Raw genomic sequence first — 19,197 nt, forward strand, 5'->3', positions numbered from 1 at the left:
GATAGAGGTATACAAAATTATGAGGGGTATAGATAAGGTAAACGCAAGAAGGCTTTTTCCACTGAGGTTGGGTGCGACTACAACCAGAGGCCATGGGTTAAAGGTGAAAGGTGAGACATTCAAGTGAAACATGAGGGGAAACTTCTTCACTCAGAGAGTTGTAAGCATGTGAAATGAGCTACCAGCACAAGTGGTGCATGCAAATTCGGTTTCAATGTTTAAGAGAAGTTTGGATAGATACATGGGATGGTAGGGGTATGGAGGTCTATGGTCCCAGTGCAAGTCGATGGGAGTATGAATGGATTAGATGGGCCAAAGGGTCTGTTTCTATGCTGTACTTCTCTAAGTCTCTAAATCAGTAGCAAATGTGGCACTGGAGAGATTAAAGATTTTTCTATGGACAAGACCAAAGTTGGATGCAAAGGAATTATCAACCATTTGAACAAAATAATATTGCCTTATTGCAAACAAGGCCACTATTTACTCCATGTTAAATCTCCTTCTGGCAACCTGCACTGAAGGGAAGTTACAGCGGCCAATTAACCAACTAACCAGAACACACACTTAGTGGCCACTTTATTAGGTACACCTGTACCCTAAATGGATATTGAACCCTTGAACACTACCTCACTTTTTAAATATATATTATTCCTGTTTTTGCACAATTTTTAATCTATTCAACATAGGTTATTTATTGATTACTTTTTTTTCTTCTATATTATGTATTGCATTGAACTGCTGCTGCTAAGTTAACAAATTTCACGACACATGCCAGTGATAATAAACCTGATTCTGCTTGTTAGTGCAAATATCTAATCAGCCAATCGCGTGGCACCAACTCAATCATTAAGAGCATGCAATCATGGTCAAAAGGGTCAGTGGTTGTTCAGACCAAAGATGAGAATGGGGAAGAAATGTGATTTAAGTGATCACATTTCTGACTGTCGGTGCCAAATGGGGTGGTTTGAATATTTCAGAAACTGCTGATCTCCTGGGACTTTCACACACAACAGACTCTAAAGTTTACAGAGAATGGTGCAAAAAAACCACAAAAAAAATCCAGTGAGCAGCAGTTCTGTGTGCGTAAATGCCTTGCTAATGAGAAAAGTCAGAGGAGAATGGCCAGACTGGTCCAAGCTCACAGGAAGGTGACAGCAACTCAAATAACCACAAACTACAACAGTGGTGTGCAGAAGAGCATCTCTGAATGCACAACAGGTTGAGCCTTGAAGCAGATGAACTACAGCGGAAGACCACAAATATACACTGAGTGTATTTGGGATGTGCAGAATACATAAACTTTGACAGCGCCTGCACAATCTGCGTGCCCCTGTGCCATCCAAAAGGAGAGGAAATTATCCCCCTCTGTTATAGGAAATGAAAATCCAAAGACAAGGCTACTGGTTTTGCAAGGGCAATTGCAAGCAGGAGGCGCTTCTAGCAGTGGATGCAGAGAAAAAACTTGCTACATGGAGCTGAATCAAGGACCACCTACAGCAGACCCTGAAATCCCTGGAACAATATCACTAAAGAACCTTATGAAAGATTTTGAGGATCATCTAGAAAGACAAGCGCATGAACACCAGCATACTGGAAGAGACCAACATGAACAGCATTTCCACCGTGATAAAGCAACACCAACTCTGCTGGATAGATCATGTCATTCAGATGCCTACCTCACATCTCCCCAACAGATCCTTTACTCCCAGCTGAAGGAAGTTCAGTGACCCTGATGGGCAAAGGAAACACTTCAGAGATAACATTAAAATCAGCCCGAAGAAATTCAACATCACATTTTTTAAAAATGGGAAGCTATTGCATTTAATAGATGCACCTGGAGGGAAATCTGTTCTGGAGGGAGCTACACTAGATGAGAGCAACCTCCACTATGCACAGAGAACAAATGGCAGCTGGGAAAGGAGAGAATGAATAACCAAAAGACCCAACCACCACCAAGTTACACAAGTCCACATTGAACCAGAGTATGTGGATCCCGGATTGGCCTCTAGGGCCACCCGAAGACCCACCAATAGACAACCCTTTAGGAGAACATTGAACTTGATTCGAGTGATCACTTCAACAATAACTGCTTTGGTATGGTATAGGGGACTTGATTTATAAGGATAAAAAGAAATTAGAGATCACCTTATGCATCATTACATAAATCGAGAAGAACATGGGACAAGTACAAATACAGAGGAATGTTTAATAGTTAGAGATAGAGACATAGGATCAGAGGTGAAAAGCTGAAATTACTGTGGTTGGAAAAAAAGGAACAAAGATATCTCCTACAGATTAGAAACAGGTTAGGGATTAAAATACGAACAGAGGCACAAAAATAGTCCTGGGAGCCAATTTAAAGAATTTAGAATACAACAGCACCACAAATTCACATTATTAGCATTTTAAAATATTTGCATCACTATTCCATGGATTCTATGCAATGCATTCTATTCTTTCTCAAAGTAGGTATGTTGCTTGTACTGTTAATTAGGATCTAAGTGTTCCAGCTGTTCAAGTGCCACAATACTTTATTTTCATACCAAAAAAAACTTTAATTGGTGGTTAAGCTAGAGGTGCAGAAAGGTAGTGAAATTCTAGCCACCAGCCTCTCTGTGCACTGATCTGACAGAAACTTGTTCTCAAGCACACTCAAATAAAGCTTACAAGAGATGAATGTAGAGGATTTGGATGTCAGAATCAATTCATGGTGGGATAATGGAAAGTCGTTAGTCAAACTACATGTCTGTATCCCTCTCATTCCAAGTAGCAGGAGGACTCATTAAATGTCAGCTGTAGAAACAACTATTCTCTGAGCAACAGGTGCAGCACCCATATTTCAAACTCCATTGAGCCATCTAATCAAATAATGCAGGTTTGTAGGAGGATAAATCAGTTTTGTTAGACAACATGAAATGTGAACAATACAGCAGATAACTGACTGGAAAACCTAACACCATATCTATTTAACTCTGTGTGATTTTAACCTTACTGAATAACATTAATATTACCTAAGTGCTCAAAGAAGTCAAACACATTGCATCAATTTATCAATATGATAGAAACATTAGCTGCAACTGCATGCAATTTCTGTAATATTAGGAGGTGGAAGGAAATTTTCATGTTAAGTATATACTTCAATTACAATACGACACTATTGGACACAACAGGTTTCCATGCTGTGAAGGGTTATCCAATTTCCTTAGTGGGCAGGGTAAAGTAAAGCAAATCTTGATTTCAGTTGGAAATCAAGTAATTGACTTGCTTCAATTTACAATGGAAAAGCACCTTACAAAGGGGTTCATCAGTTATTATTTTACAACCATTATCAAATTCAAAAGCAATTTATTTTCTTGTGTCACTTATGAGATCTTATGGTGCTCATGGTGGCTGAATCTAATCTCAAACAGGAGTGACCACACTTTGAAAATAATCCATTAGTTATGAACTGTTTGGGATATTCAACATACATGTAACACATTATACACACCAAGTTTTTCCTCATGACCAACAAATAAATATGCAAATTCTGAATGACTGTGTGAAATTATTATTTGATTATTGCCAAATCTCAGATCATTTACAAGGATGTTGCAGGACTTGAGGGCCTCAGTTATAGAGCCAGTCTTCATTCCTTGAAACATAGCAGAATGAGAGCAGAATGTATAACTTTAGATAAGGTAGATGGTAATTCATTCCACAGGGTAGGGGAGTTCAAAACTAGGGAGTATAAATTTAGGGTAAGAGGGGAACGATTTAAATGGGACCTGAGGAGTAATATTTTTTCCATGCAGAGGGTGTTGAGTACATGGAATGGGGGGGTAGAGGAAGATGAGGTGGGAGGGAGGTTGTTTTGCTGTTGTTGCTGCTTGTGTGTTCTGAGAACATGGTGTGCATGTTATGTAGCTACTGAAATGTGTGGTGACACATCCTCAGGCTGTGTTGGCTGTTAATGCAAAAACACATTTCACTGTATGTTTCGATGCACATGTAATAAATAAATTAATCTGAATCAATACGGCAATTGTCAAGCTACGGAACTGAGAACTTTATCACCAGCTGGTTTGTACAAATCTTGCAAATAATCCCTCACTTCTATAATTCAGTTCTAGAAGTAATTCAAAGCAGAATAAATTCACTGTAACATCTTTGTGGCAAACAAGAAATGCAGGGCTTCACAGCTTTCTCCTGGAGCATATGAGCTGATAAAAGTAAATACAGGAAGGACCAAACAATATATATAATTCAAACATCCATCATAGAAATAAAACACCCCATCTTTTTGCTATGTTCAAATGATGATTACCTCATATCTCTAGCAATAATTACCTCATATTTCCAGCAATAATTACCTCATATTTCTGGTATTCCATCCCTAAGAAGATACCATAATGGCTTAAGCATACCACATTTGAAACTAAGCATATGTTCCCCAAGGGAAACCTGTCTGAAAATGTAGGAGAAACCATTAATTACCAGAGGCTCAATTCTCACATCCATGAAAATAGTTCAAGTCATTTCACAGCTCCTGGAAAGGCAAATGCTGAACAGTGAAAGATTCTAAAGTGTTTCCAGACTGTCTTCAAACTTGCACACATTACTCAACATAAATTTGGCTACAATTTCTTTTGTAATTAGAATTACCAGTAGGTTGAACCTGATGGCCTGTACATTTAAAAAAATCTATCATACCCAAAACTTTTAAAATCACTGTAATCATTAAGATTCAACTAATGTTTACCTCAGATTAAAATGTCAGGATTACATTGATGGTTCATAATTAGTTGTCCCTGAAGGTACAATACATTACTGACTGCAGGCTGTATTCTCTTTTCAAAATGTTATTTCGTTGGTTTTAGCGGAACCAAATTTCAGAAGTTAGGTACTTTATGCAAACTCTACTTTACATACGCCTTTAGTGTCACAACCAGGTCAAATTTCTGAGCAACAACATCCTTCAAAGCTGAGCCAATGTGAACAAGCACTGACTTTTTTCCCCCCCCAGCAGGCAAGGTAAGCTATACTTCTCACTTAACTCAAAGATCCCTGAAAATACAGGAAATAGGTGATGTTATAGGGAAATTTCTACTGAAAGTCTATACTTAAATTTAGTCCTCATTTTTGATAATTTATTTGTGGAATATTTCAAACTAGGAAATCCCTTTCTATGCATGTTTTCCAAATCTTAAGACTGAGGACCTCTGCTTCTTCCTAAAGCCTTTTATTCAAAAAATCCAACTTTAAAATTCTCCATTTTTTTTGCCCAGTTCACTGGGATCGAGGATGATTTGATTCACCTCCAGATTTGTGGATGGACAATGATGATGTGTGGACCACAGATTTTTCCATACACACAGAAGGAAGTAATACTGAGGCTTAGTATTATGAACAGTTTTATCTAAGAAAGGATGTGCTAACGTTGGAAAGGGTACCAAAGAGATGCATGAAAATGATTCTGGGATTGAAGGGATTGTCATATGATGAGCCCTGGATGGTTCTGAGCTTGTACTCACTGGAATTCAGAAAAATAAGGGGTGACCTTATTGAAACCTATTGAATATCGAAGGGACTCGATAGGGTGGATGCGGAGAGGGTGGTTCCTATGGTGGGAGAGTGCAGGACGAAAGGACACAGCCTCAGCATCCTTTAGAATGAAGTGAGGAGGAAATTGTTCAGCTAGAGATTGGTGAAGCTGTGGAGGCCACGTCACTGGGTACATTAAGGCAGAAGTTGTTAGATTTTTTTGATTGGTCAGGGCATGAAGGGACATGAGGAGAAGGCAGGAGATTAGGGCTGAGAGAGAAAATTGATCAGCCATGATGAAATGGCGGAGCAGATTCGATGGGCCAAACAGCCTAATTCTGCTCCTATATCTTATGGAAGTGTGTGACAGAGTAAGTGAGTCTATAGTCTGTGGGTGTGATTCTTTCCCATCCTGAATGCATCCTACTTTCAGGGCAATAAGACATAGGAACAGAACTAGGCCATTTGGCCCATCAAACCTGCTCTGCAATTCCATCATGGCTGATTTATTATCCCTCTCAACCCCATTCTCCTGTCTTCTCCCTGTGACCAGTGATGCCCAGACTAATCATGAACCTATCAACCATTGTTATAAATATATTCAATGACATGGCCTCCAGAAACGTCAATGGCAATGAATTCCACAGATTCACCACCCTCTGGCTGAAGAAATTCCTCATCTCTGTTCTAAATGGACGTCCCTCTATTCTGCGGCTGTGCCCTTTGGTCCTAGACTCACCCACTTTAGGAAACATCCTCCCCATATCCACTCTGGCTAGGCCTTTCAATATTTGATAGGTTTCAATGAGACACCCCCCCACCCCCAATTCTCATCAAATGCTTATCATACATTAACCTTTTCATTCCTGGAATCATTCTTGTGGAACTCCTCTGGACCCTCTCCAATGCCAGTAAATCTTTTCTTAAATAAGGACCTAAAGCTGCTCACAATATTCCGTGCAGTCTGACCAATTCCTTATATAGCCTCATCATTACATCATTGCTCTTATATTCTAGTCCTCTTGAAATGATTGCTAACATTGCATTTCCTTCCTTACCACTAACACAATCTGCAGATTAACCTTTTGGGAATCCTGTACAAGAACTCCTAAGCTCCTTTGCACTTCTGACTTTAAAATTTTCTCCCTGTTTAGAGAATAATCTACCCCTTTATTCTTTCTACCAAAGTGCATCACCATACAATTCCCTACACTATATTCCATCTGCCATTTTGCCCAATCTATGTCCTTCTGCAGACTCCCTGCTTCCCAGATACAACCTGCCCCTCCGTCTATCTGTATGTTCTGAATACTTGGCCACAAAGCCATCAATTACTGTGTAAAGAAGAGGAATCAACACTGACCGCTGCAGAATACACCACTACTTAATGGCAGCCGATCAGAAAAAACTCCCTTAATTCCCATTCATGAGGAAATCTGCAGATGATGGAAATTCAAACCACACACACAAAATGCTGGTGGAACACAGCAGGCCAGGCAACATCTATAGGGAGAAGCGCTGTCGACGTTTCGGACCAAGACCCTTCGTCAGGACTAACTGAAAGGAAAGATACTAAGATATTTGAAAGTAGGAGGGGGAGGGGAAAATGCGAAATGATAGGAGAAGACCGGAGGGGGTGGGATGAAGCTAAGAGCTGGAAAGGTGATTGGCAAAAGTGATACAGAGCTGGAGAAGGGAAAGGATCATGGGACGGGAGGCCTAGGGAGAAAGAAAGGGGGAGGGGAGCATCAGAGGGAGATGGAGAACAGGCAGAGTGATGGGCAGAGGGAGAAAAAAACAAACAACTAAATATGTCAGGGATGGAGTAAGAAGGGGAGGAGGGGCATTAACGGAAGTTAGAGAAGTCAATGTTCATGCCATCAGGTTGGAGGCTACCCAGCCGGTATATAAGGTGTTGTTCCTCCAACCAGAGTGTGGCTTCATCTTGACAGTAGAGGAGGCCAAGGATAGACATATCAGAATGGGAATGGGACGTGGAATTAAAATGTGTGGCCACTGGGAGGTCCTGCTTTCTCTGGCGGTCTGACAGCGCTTCTCCCTATAGATGCTGCCTGGCCTGCTGTGTTTCACCAGCATTTTGTGTGTATTGTTTTAATTCTCATTCTATGCCTCCTGCCAGTCAGCCAATCGTCTATCCATGCTAGTACCTTTCCTGTAATACCATGGTGTCTTATCTTGCTAAGCAGCCTCATGTGCGGCATCTTGTCTAAGACCTGCTGAAAATCCAACTAAATAACATCCACCGACTCTCCTTTGCCTGTTATTTCCTCAAAGAATTCCAACAGATTTGTCAGACAAGATGTCCCCATTAAGGAAAACCATGTTCATTATGTCTATTTTATCATGTGCATCCAAGTAACCCAAAACCTCTTCCTTAGCAATGGACTCCAACTTTTTCCCAACCACTGAACTCAGGCTAACTGGCCTTTAATTTCCTTTCTTCTGCCTCTGTCCCTTCTTAAAGAGTGGAGTGACATTTGTAGTTTTCCAGTCCCACAGAACCACTCCAGAATCTTGTGATTGTTGAAAGATCATTACCAATGCCTCCATAATCTCTTCAGCTACCTCTTTCAGCACCCTGGGTTAGTCCATCTGGTCCAGGTGACCCATCTACCTTCAGACCATTTTGCTTCCCAACACCTTCTCCTTAGTAATAAAAACTGCATTCACTTCTGCTCCGACGCTCTCAAATTTTTGGCATACTGCTCGAGTCTTCCACAGTGAAGGCTGATGCAAATAACTTATTAGGTTTGACTGTCATTTCTTTGTCTCACATTACTATCTCTTCAGCATCATTTTCCAGCAGTCCCGTCTTACTCCTCTTTTACTCTTTATAAATCTGGGAAAAAAAACTTTTGGTATCTTCTTTTACATATTGGCTAGCTTACCTTAATATTTCATCTTTTCTCTCCTTATGGTTTCTGTAGTTGCCTTCTGTTGGTATCCTCCAACTTAGCACTAAATTTTGCTATTTCATATGCCCTCTCTTTTGCTTTTATGCTGTCCTTGATTTCCCTTCTCAGTCATGCTTGCTTCATCCTCCCTTTAGAAAACTTTTTCATCTTTGGAATGTATCTATCGTGTACCTTCTGAATTACCCACAGAAATTCCAGCCATTGTTCTTCTGCCATCATCCCTGCTACTGTCCCTTTTCAATCAACTTTGGCCAGCTCCTCTCTCATGCCTCCGTAACTCGTTTTACTCCACTGTATTACCAATACATCTGATTTTAGCTTTTCATTTTCAAATTGCAGGGTGAATTCTATATTATGATCACTGCCTCCTAAGAGTTATTTACCTTAAACTCCCTAATCAAATCTGGTTCATTAAAAAACACCCAATCTAGAAATGCCTATCTGCCAATGGGGTCAACCACAAGCTGCTCTAAAAAGACATCTGACAGGCATTCTGCAAATTCCCTCTTTCGGGATCCAGTGCCAATCTAATTTTCCCAATCTATCTGCATATTGAAATTACCCTTGACTATCATAACAGTACTCTTTTTACATGCCTTTTCTATCTCTTGTTGTAATTTATAGCTCCCATCCTATCTACTATTCGGAGGCCTGCATATACCTTCCATCGGTGTCTTTTTACCCTTCTAGTTTCTTAACTCTGCCTACATAACTCTACATCTTCCGATCCTATGTTACCTCTTTCTAAGGATTTGATTCCAATTTTTACTAACACAGGCACTCCATCCCCCCTTGCCTCACTGCCTGTCCTGGGATTGGATCAGTGACTTAATCGTTTACCGGTTTACTTCATCTTTTCCTTTCATGTTCCTAACTTGTGAGATTGTTCAACAAACCTAGTTCTTGATTGTGATTGTGCAAATAGGAAGCTGTAATTCACACAAACATCCATTAGTTCTGACATGTCACCCTTTTCAAACCCTCCAATATACACTCAGAGGCCACCTTATTAGGTACCTCCTAACACTGAGTGCATGTTCATGGTCTTTTGCTGCTATAGCCCATCCACTTCAAGGTTCAATGTATTTTGCATTCAGAGATGCTCTTCTGTACACCACAGTTATAACATGTGGTTATCTGAGTTACTGTCAGTTTGAACCAGTCTGGCCATTCTCTTCTAACCTCTCTCATGTTATTCAAAAGAGATCATGTGATTTATCAAACAAATGTATAAGGAATTAAAGGCTTGAAGTATTACAAGTACAAATTTTACATCTTTAGAAGATATTAAACTGTCAACTTTACGTTACTACCATGATCAAAAAGTAAAACAATTATATTGTATATGTCACATAAATAATACAAAAAAAACCTGAAAGTAGCTTGAATGTCAAAGTGCAAGAAGAAACTCGACTGGTTTAGCATCATCCACAGAACTGTCATTCAGAACTCAAGAAATGCCTTCCCAGTTCCTTAAAAACCTTTCAATTCTTGGCTCAATGATGGAGCACTGACTTGGGAGAAATATTGATCCTGAAACTGGTGGAAGAGGAGTTGCAACCTCTCACCTTAATGAGTCCAAAAGTAATTAATATTATAAGAAAAACTCAACAATTAACTCAGCAGCAAGGGTGCAGATCCTATCTAACAGACCAGGGGAAAGAAAGTGAATGGGTGGCAAGTTCTAGGAACAACCAACATGGAGGGCAAAAGACCTGGGATTGGTGCGATAGAGGCCACATGGGAGACTGAAAACCTTGGAAATAAGTTAGTTATCTGACTCACCGCAACAGAGGTGTGATACTACAAAATATCCAATACTACAATTTAGTTAGAGTCTTAACGATCCTTCAAAATGCGTTTCTTTTTCAGCAATGGATTTACGTTTTCTCTACAGTTGCAAAATGATAACAGTGTAATTTACTGTTGAACGTACTGTATATATGCAGCTTATTTCTTTATTTCTCCCCATTTCACCCACCAACAGAACACAAAGCCACAGAACTTCAGAATATAACTGCTTGCAATCTATCATTTCAATGTCATTTTTTGAGACAAATAAACAGGTCTCTTTTTTTTTGCTCAGTCTTGTTGCAACTCCTGACTGAAATAATCAATTTTCCTTTTAAAAAGGCCACTAGTTTATTTGAAAGACTCAACCATTTCCATGATTGGAAACCTTTTGTGGAAATATGGCTTCCCTTCTCTCATCTCACAATGAGCTCCAGCAATCAACTCCCCATCCATCATTTACAGCCTATGCCAAATCCTCTACTATGTTAAATATTTGTCACATCCAAGTTTGCTCCAATTTAACCGAAATATTCAGTGTCTTAAGTCTCTTCTAATACTTGTGCTTTATAAGGCTTCGCCTAAATTCTGTTTTGACAGAAATTGTGGATTCAAACTCTGCTCTAGATGTCCAGTATAGACGGCACAGAAAGAGACTGTGGCAGTGGAGCAAAAGTATCGATGTGATTGGCTCTGCGTCAGCAACCGTTACATATTTGGTTTATGTGATGGATTGCCTGCAGATGTTTCAGAAAGCCAGTTTGCCCCACTAGTCAGTGGGACTTGCTTCTAAGGCTGTATTGGTCCAAGTCATGGAGTTATGCATCCCCAAGCCTGGCTATGAAAAGGAGCTCTGTAGGCGATAAGTGCTGTCCTACTCACTCCCCCAATCCAATTCTTTTTTTTGCAAAAGAATGAAGAGTGGTGATAAAAAATGATAGCAGATGGTTCCAAACAAGTGTAAAAAAAAGTACCCAGTAAAATGTTAAAAAGGTAGAAAGTTCAAATGTTTCTTTTCATACATGCTCTCTAAATCTGCTGTTTCCAGCTCTTTCTGTTATTTTTATTTTAGATTTCCAATATCTGCAGCAGTTTTTTAAATCACTTTCCAATGATAAGATATTTTTGCTAAGAATAAAAAGCATTTCTGTTTTCTCAAACAAAAACAAGTATATTTACTAATTATAAAAAATTGCAACTATTAATAAAATACATTACCTGTCCGCAAAGTGAGGATTATCCTGCAACTGAGATGGGGGGGGGGGGGGGGGCTACTATATTTCCCATCCTTGATATCATCCAACTGAATCTATACTTGATTCCATTGAATCCAAAGTCCTCAGGACAAAGATGTTTCAAAAAAGCACATCATTGTAAACAAAGACTAACATATATATTGTATTAATTTAACAATTTTGCTTTAAACATGCATCCTTTGCCATTTAGATATCATTAACATTTCCATTATTACAAAACTTAAAAGTCAACTTGGCTGGTATTGGTTTAGTTTGCCTGCCTCCTTACTCATACCTGAACAAAACTTGTGTACAAGTTTTTCTACTTGCTTTATTTTAAGCTCCTGCACTGAGTGTTTCAATATATACTGCAATCTCAGTGCCACATAGAACACTTTATCTTGAGTGGTATAGTTATAAATCAAAAACTATTAAGGCTTGTGGTTGTGATATAAGGTTTGTGGATCACACTCTGTGTTTCACACTATGGCATTTAATATGTTTTTCTTCAATCACTTAATTAGTATCAAAATACACCCAATACACAAGGAATGTACAATTTTGAAGTTGTTTCGTTTTAATCAGCACGTTTATAGGATAAGTCCTCTTCTCCTATTCTTACCCACCAAAATCAAATGAAGTCTAGGTGACACTAAGGTATCTCCAATCTGTTGTAGTCTTCTGTTTGTCTGTTTGCAAAGTTAGTCCAAAGGGAGATCTGGCTAAAGATGAAAGTTAAAGCTTTGGTTTTTGAACTAGCTTAGTGTGGAAGCTTAAAAGGTTGTTTTTCCAGAAGAGACCCAATCAAGGTGTTGCAGCACCAGCTTCTTGTATTGTGTTACCTGATGCCTAACTGGAAAAAAATCTGATACATAATACCCTCATCCCTTTTCATCATTGAAACTCCCCCAATACTCCAACTCTCCAAGATCTTTGGACTCCTCCAGTTCTGATCTATTTACAATCACACTTTCAACTGATCTATCCTTGGCAAGCATACTTTCAAATGTCCAGTGCCTAAGCTCTCGAATTTCTTCCTTTCTTAAATGTGATCCTTAAAAATTGCCCCCTGACTAATCTGTGTCTTCCTTTATCACAGTGTGAAATATTGATTAACAATATTCTTAATAAGTTATTAAAGAAATATATGTGAGGTTCAAATACTAATCAGACAGAATACTCTGTCACAAGTCTTTAAAGATGTAGATTGAGAGAGCTACTAATCATTTTAAGTGTTGATACTGTCCATGATTAAAATAACTCTAAACATGCTTTCATCGGTCATCTATAACTAAAAGAAAGTTGATCAAAAAAAATCATCACACAATCCAAACACCGGTTTTATCAAGTAAATACATGTGGAATCTGCATATCAAAGCTTTATCTGCACCTGCCCTATCACCCCATGCTCACAGACAGCAATTATGCTAGTCAATTGCACAGGCTAGCGTGGTAGTCAAAACATCATGATTGCATAGAAACATTTCAACCAACATTACAAAATAAGCAATTACAAAAACCAACTGCCAACTCCAGTTTTAATATTTCTGCTGGTACTTCGACGAGTGAGAAATGCTGTCATGACTGGATGATGGAAAGCATTTAGATGCTGAATGAAAGATTTCAGAGTTTCCACAAAGATAAACATTTAAAGGGTTATAACATATAGATGGCTTGGAAGGAATGGAATGACTTACATCCAAAGAATCTTCATTCACTATTAGCAGTGTCATATTTTGGCATAAAAGCTTGCATGAATAACCTATCAAAAGAATAGAAAGAAGTGGCTGTCATGAAAAATAACAAAACTTCTTCTGAAACACAATACTGACAAACACAATGCCCACAGAATAATGCCTGGATTGGATTTCTTTTTAGCTTTAATTCTAGACATGGGGGATAATATTTTGAAGAAGGCTGAGGAAGGGAACTTTTCACCTTAGGGTCGTATGAAACACTTCGGGACAAGGTAAACGCAGGTCACCAATATGTGAGAATTGACTATTCTGATCTTTCACAAATTTGGAAGATTTCAGACTCAGTATTGAAATCATTCTGAATAAAGTCATATTGTTATATTTGGGTGGTATGGTAAGGAAGAAGTAGTGATGAAAGAAAGGGCCCAAACTTGAAATTCCTATTCCATTTTAATTCAAAGTTCAAAGTAAAGTAAATTTATTATTAAAGTATATATATGTCACCATATACAACCCTGAGATTCATTTGCCTGAGGGCATACACAGTAAATCCAAGAAACATAATTGAATCAATGATAGACCACATCCAACAGCACAGACAAACAACTAATGTGCAAAAGAAAACAAAATGTAAAAGTAAATAAAAATATTTACAAATAAATAAGCATTAAGTATCAAGAACATGAGATAAGAGTCCTTGAACTGTTCCTGAACCTGGTGGTGTGGGTCCTGAGGCTCCTGTACCTTCTTCCTGAAGGCGGCAGTGAGAAGACAGCATGGCCTGGATGGTAGGGGGACCCTGATGATGGATGCTGCTTTCTTGCAACAATGGTCTGTGTAGATGTAGTCAATGATGGGGAGGGCTTTACCCATGATAGACTAGGCTGTATCCACTACTTTTTGGAGGATTTTCCATTCAAGGGCATTGGTATTTCCATACCAGACTAATGTTGTGATCAGTCCATATAGTCTCCAGCACACATCAATACAAGTTTGTCAAAGTTTTAGATGTCATGACTCCTAAGGGCACTGCCATGCTTTCTTTGTAATTGCACTTACATGTTGGGCCAGGACAGATCCTCCGAAGAATCTGAAATTCCTGACCTTCTCCCCCTGATGAGGACTGGCTCATGGACCTCCTCATTCCTCTTCCTAAAGTCAACAATTAGCTCCTAGGTCTTGCTGACACTGAGGAGATGTTGTTCTGGCATCACCGAGCCAGATTTGGAATCTCCCTCCTATAGGCTGATTCATCACCACCTTTAATTCGGCCAACGACAGTGATGTCATCAGCAAACTTAAATATGACATTGGAGTTGTACTTAGCCTCACAGTCAAAAGTAAAGAGTGAATGTAAAAGTGTAAAATTGGGCATGATATAAGGACAGCATGTTGACATCTACCAAAGATATATTCCAAATCCAAGCATCTAACAAGTTAACAAAGCAAACTTAATTACTCTTTTTAAGTAAATGCCATCTTATTTTTCCTTAATTCAGCAACTAATCTTGATCTCCTCTCTTAACTATAAAAGTAATTTCTTTCCTCTTTCTAATCCATTCAAAATGACACTCCATAATTCCAAAGAGTTTAAGATAATATTTCTCTCTCTCATTTCACACCAGCACTGTTCTTCTTACTTGGTTATGTTCCTTATTCCCATCTCAGTACATTGCTCCCAGAACCCTGTCAAAGTTCTCTGCATTATCATTCACCTTGACCCATAATTCACTATAATTCATGCCTCTCACCAACACATGCTGCTTGTAGTGAATGCATAGGGTCAACATCTCATCCACCATCTATGTTACAATAGTCATGGGGGATTTCAATGTGCAGATAGTTTGGGAAAATCAGCTTGGTGCTGGATTCCAAGAGTGGCAATTTCTAGAACGCCTACAAGATAGCTTTTTAGAGCAGCTTGTGGTTGAGCCCACTAGGGGGTCAGCTATTCTGGACTGGCTGTTATGCAATGAACCAGAACTGATTAGAGAGCTTAGGAAAAAAAACTCTTAGGGACAAGTGATCATAATATGATCGAACTTGCCCTGAAATTTGAGGAGAAGCTAAAATCAGATGTCCCAGTATTACAATGGGTAAAGGGAATTACAGAGGCATGAGAGAGGAGCTGACCAGAATTGATGGGAAAAGAACACCGGCAGAAATGATGGCAGAGTAGCAATGGCTGCAATACAGAAGGCACAAGCTATATATGTCCCAAAGAGGAAAAATTATTCTAAAGAAAAGATGACACAACCATGGCTAACAAGAGAAATCAAACTCAACATAAAAGTCAAAGAGAGAGCATATAATAGAGCAAGAAGTTAGAGGATTGGGAAGCTTTCAAATACCAACAGAAGGCAACTAAAAATGTCATTAAGGTAAAGATGGAATATGAAAGCAAGCTAACCAATAACATTCAAGAGGATACCAAACCCAAAAGTTTCTTCAGATACATAAAGTGTAAAAGAGAGGGGAGAGTGGATATTGGATCACTGGAAAACGATACTAGAGAGGTAGTAATAGGAGATAAGGAAATAGTGGATGAACTGAAGAAGTATTCAGCAGCAGCATTCACTGTGGAAGACACTAGCAGTATGGTGGAAGTTTCAGGTGTCAGGGGTCATGAAGTGTGTGAAATTACCATTACTAGGGAGAAGGTTCTTGTGAACCTGAAAGGTCTGAAGGGAGATAAGTCACCTGGACCAGATGGTGTACATCTCAGGGTTATGAAACAGGTGGCTGAAGAGTCCGTGGAGGCATCAGTAATGATTTCAAGACTCACTAGATTCTGGAGTGGCTCTGGAAGATTGGAAAATTGCAAATGTCACTCCACTCTTCAAGAAGGGAGAGAGGCAGAAGAAAGGAAATTATAGCCCGGTTAGTCTGACCTCAGTGGTTGGGAGTCATTGTTAATTATGTGGTTTTCAGGTACTTGGAGACTCATGACAAAACAGGCCAGAGTCATCATGGCTTCCTTGAAGGAAAATCTTGCCTTTTATAAAGACAGGTATGTAAAAATGGCCCAAACGATCATTTGGGACCCGAGTTACCGCAATTACAATCCATTCTAGCTGCTACCATCCGGGAAATGGTACCGCAGCATAAAAGGTAGGACAAACAGGCTCCGGGGACAGCTTCTTCCACCAGGCCATCAGACTGATTAACTCATGCTGATTTGAGAGTATTTCTAAGTTTCACTGACTGTACTATTTATTATAAATTACTATAATTGCAACTACCAAAATGAATCAAAGTTAATGTTTCAAAATCGGTATTTCAGAATTCACTCTAGAACGATGCAACAGTTCCTTCTTTTATTTTCTCAAAACACAACTTAATTAAAAGAGGCTGAATGAATGTAACTTCTATTCTGTTTAAGGAAGCTATACTATTTAGACTGAAAACTAAGAACAATTCCATCGCCATGGAGAATTAACCCGCAAAATCAGAACTAATTTAATCTAGAATCAGATTTATGATCACTGAAATTTGATTTGCAGCAGCAGTACAGTCTTATACACAAAAATTATTGTATGTTACAATAAGAAATATTTTAAAAATTAATAAGTAGTGCAAAAAGTGGGCAAAATAATGCATAACTCAAACAAAATGCTGGAGGAACTCAACAAGCAGGATTTCCCGGTGGCCAACAGTTTTAATTCCAACTCCATTCCCATTCCAACATATCGGAACATGGCTTCCTTCGGTCCACGATGAGGCCACTCTCGGGCGGCAGAGCGACACTTTTTAATGAACCAGACTTGATTAATGAGCTTAAGGTAAAGAACCCTTTGCAGGCAATGATCATAATATGATAGAATTCACCGTGCAGACTGAAAGGGAAAAGCTACAATCAGATGTATCGGTATTTCAGTGGAGTAAAGGGTATTACAGATGCATGAAAGAGGAGCTAGCCAAAGTTAATTGAAGGCGACAACTAGCAAGAATGACAGCAGAGTAATGGCTGGAGTTTCTGGGGATAATTCAGAAGGCACAAAATAGATATATCCCAAAGACGAAATAGTATTTTAAAAGGGGGATGAAGCAACCGTGTCAGATGAAGGCAGAAAAAGACTGCATAAAAGCAAAACAAAGGGCATATACTGTAATATAGCAAAAATTAGTGGGAAGTTAGAGGACTGAGAAGCTTTTAAAAATCAAAGGAGGCAACTAAAAAGCCATAAGGAAAGAAAAGATGAAACATGAACTAAGTTAGCCAATAATATAAAAGAGGATACCATAAGTTTTTTTCAGATATATAAAGAGTAAAAGAGATAAGAGAATGGATATTGGACTGCTGGAAAATGATGCTGAAGAGGTTGTAAATGGGGAATGAATCTAATGAGTATTTTGCATCAGTCTTCACTGTAGAAGATGTGAGCAGTATGCCAGAAATTCAACAATGTCGGGGGAAGAATTGAGTGTAATTCTTATACTAAGGAGAAGCTGCGTAGAAAGCTGAAAGGTCTGAAGTAGATAGCCACCTGAACCACCAGTTGGAATACACCCCATCTTATCCAATTTTCCTTCATTATAACTTTGCAGCAACAATTAAGTAACAACTTAGCAGTTTCTCCACTGCAATCACATCTACTCTGAAAAATGACCAGAACCATATGCACTATAGAAGCGGAGGTCTAACTAGTATTGGAATAGCACCACATATGTTTTTTGTAAATCATTTTACTTACCCATTTTGTTTCCATTAATGATCATTACAACATAAACGCAAGTCTCCTAGCTCCTTTACATAATATTCTTACAATATTTTCATATTCCTTTGTTTAGGTGAATCTCCATGTGTATTAACTCGTACTTCTCCAGATTATATTCCATCACCACCTTTCTGCTGAAGTCACTGATATCCACAGCAGTCCAAAGCTGTCCTCCTTATTGTCTATCAAGTCAATTTTTGTAACATTTCTAAATGCTGTTACTGCAAGCCCTTCATTGGACTAAATATTTTTCATTACAAAAAAATTTACTGCCTACTGTTCCACAGGTAACAGATCTTTAGTTAGGAATGTACCAATGTGTCATTACTCTCTGGTGACTGCCACAAAGCTAAATTTTTGATCCAGTGTGAAACTCTCCTTTGTATCCCTGGGACTTTTAAGTTTTTGACCCTGGAGACCCTGCTAAAGCCAAGCAAAAATCTATGTTAATGACAACTTAGGCTTCCCTCATTGAGCCTCATGCAAGTCAGAAAGGCCCTTACATTTAAGCTCAAATTTATGGATTTTCAAATAACAACTGCAAAAGATACAAGAATGCATATTTATTACAAATTTTACTGGTATACCAAGAAATGAAGTGTGCTGCAGTGCACAGACAGACCTATATTAATCGCAGTCTCTTGCTTATCGCCAGTAAGGACCCATATTTTAATTCCAGCTTTCATTAACGTTGAGATGGTTTCAGGTACTCCATTCTGAAGACGATCTTCAATGGCAGTTGCTCCAAGTAGCAACAAGTTCTGAAAAAATATATTATATAATAAGAGTTGTGCTGACATTCAAGTTTACTTAATGTAAGCAATTTCCTTTCATGTTATTGAATGGAACAAAGAGTAATAGGACTAGTTTTGTCCATGGTTATTTAATTACCCTCTATGCTTTGTTATGTTAAAAGTCTAGTTGAAGTGCAGACCGCTACCATCACAGGAAACTGAGGCCAACTGATTTATTACTACAGGCAATAATGAAACTGCTGGACGAACTCAGAGGTTCAGGTAGTATCTGCAGTGCAGAGAGATGGCTGACATTTTGGGGTGAGCTCCTGAATGAGGACTGCCACTAATTCCGACCACTGAAATCAAACAACAACAGTGATGAAGGACCATACCAAGATTCCACATTTCCGGCATTTACTGCTGTGCCAACTAAAGCAATTTCACAAGAAGGAAAAGTATTCACAGCTCAAGTTTTAAACGTAATTATAGGTGGAGTCTAATTGTGAAGATGCTCTGCCAGTTACTCTTTATGATAAAGTATTTCACTTTTATTTGGCCTT

At 38.8% G+C, this 19,197-nt stretch overlaps 1 protein-coding gene across 10 annotated transcripts in view; it reads right to left on the bottom strand.

Annotated features, from left to right (window-relative positions):
- atp8a2 (ATPase phospholipid transporting 8A2) overlaps positions 1–19,197 on the bottom strand; it is a 461,717-nt gene that overhangs the window by 221,620 nt on the left and 220,900 nt on the right. For all 10 annotated transcript variants that reach the window (XM_073043757.1, XM_073043755.1, XM_073043759.1 and 7 more), the window contains 2 exons: positions 18,523–18,661; positions 13,183–13,247 (listed from right to left, as the gene is read on the bottom strand). In XM_073043757.1, the coding sequence (XP_072899858.1) occupies positions 13,183–13,247; positions 18,523–18,661 (204 nt within the window). The remainder of the gene's footprint in view (positions 1–13,182; positions 13,248–18,522; positions 18,662–19,197) is intronic.

Source organism: Hemitrygon akajei, chromosome 4 (genome assembly GCF_048418815.1).
Source record: "Hemitrygon akajei chromosome 4, sHemAka1.3, whole genome shotgun sequence".
Classification (NCBI taxonomy): domain Eukaryota; kingdom Metazoa; phylum Chordata; class Chondrichthyes; order Myliobatiformes; family Dasyatidae; genus Hemitrygon; species Hemitrygon akajei.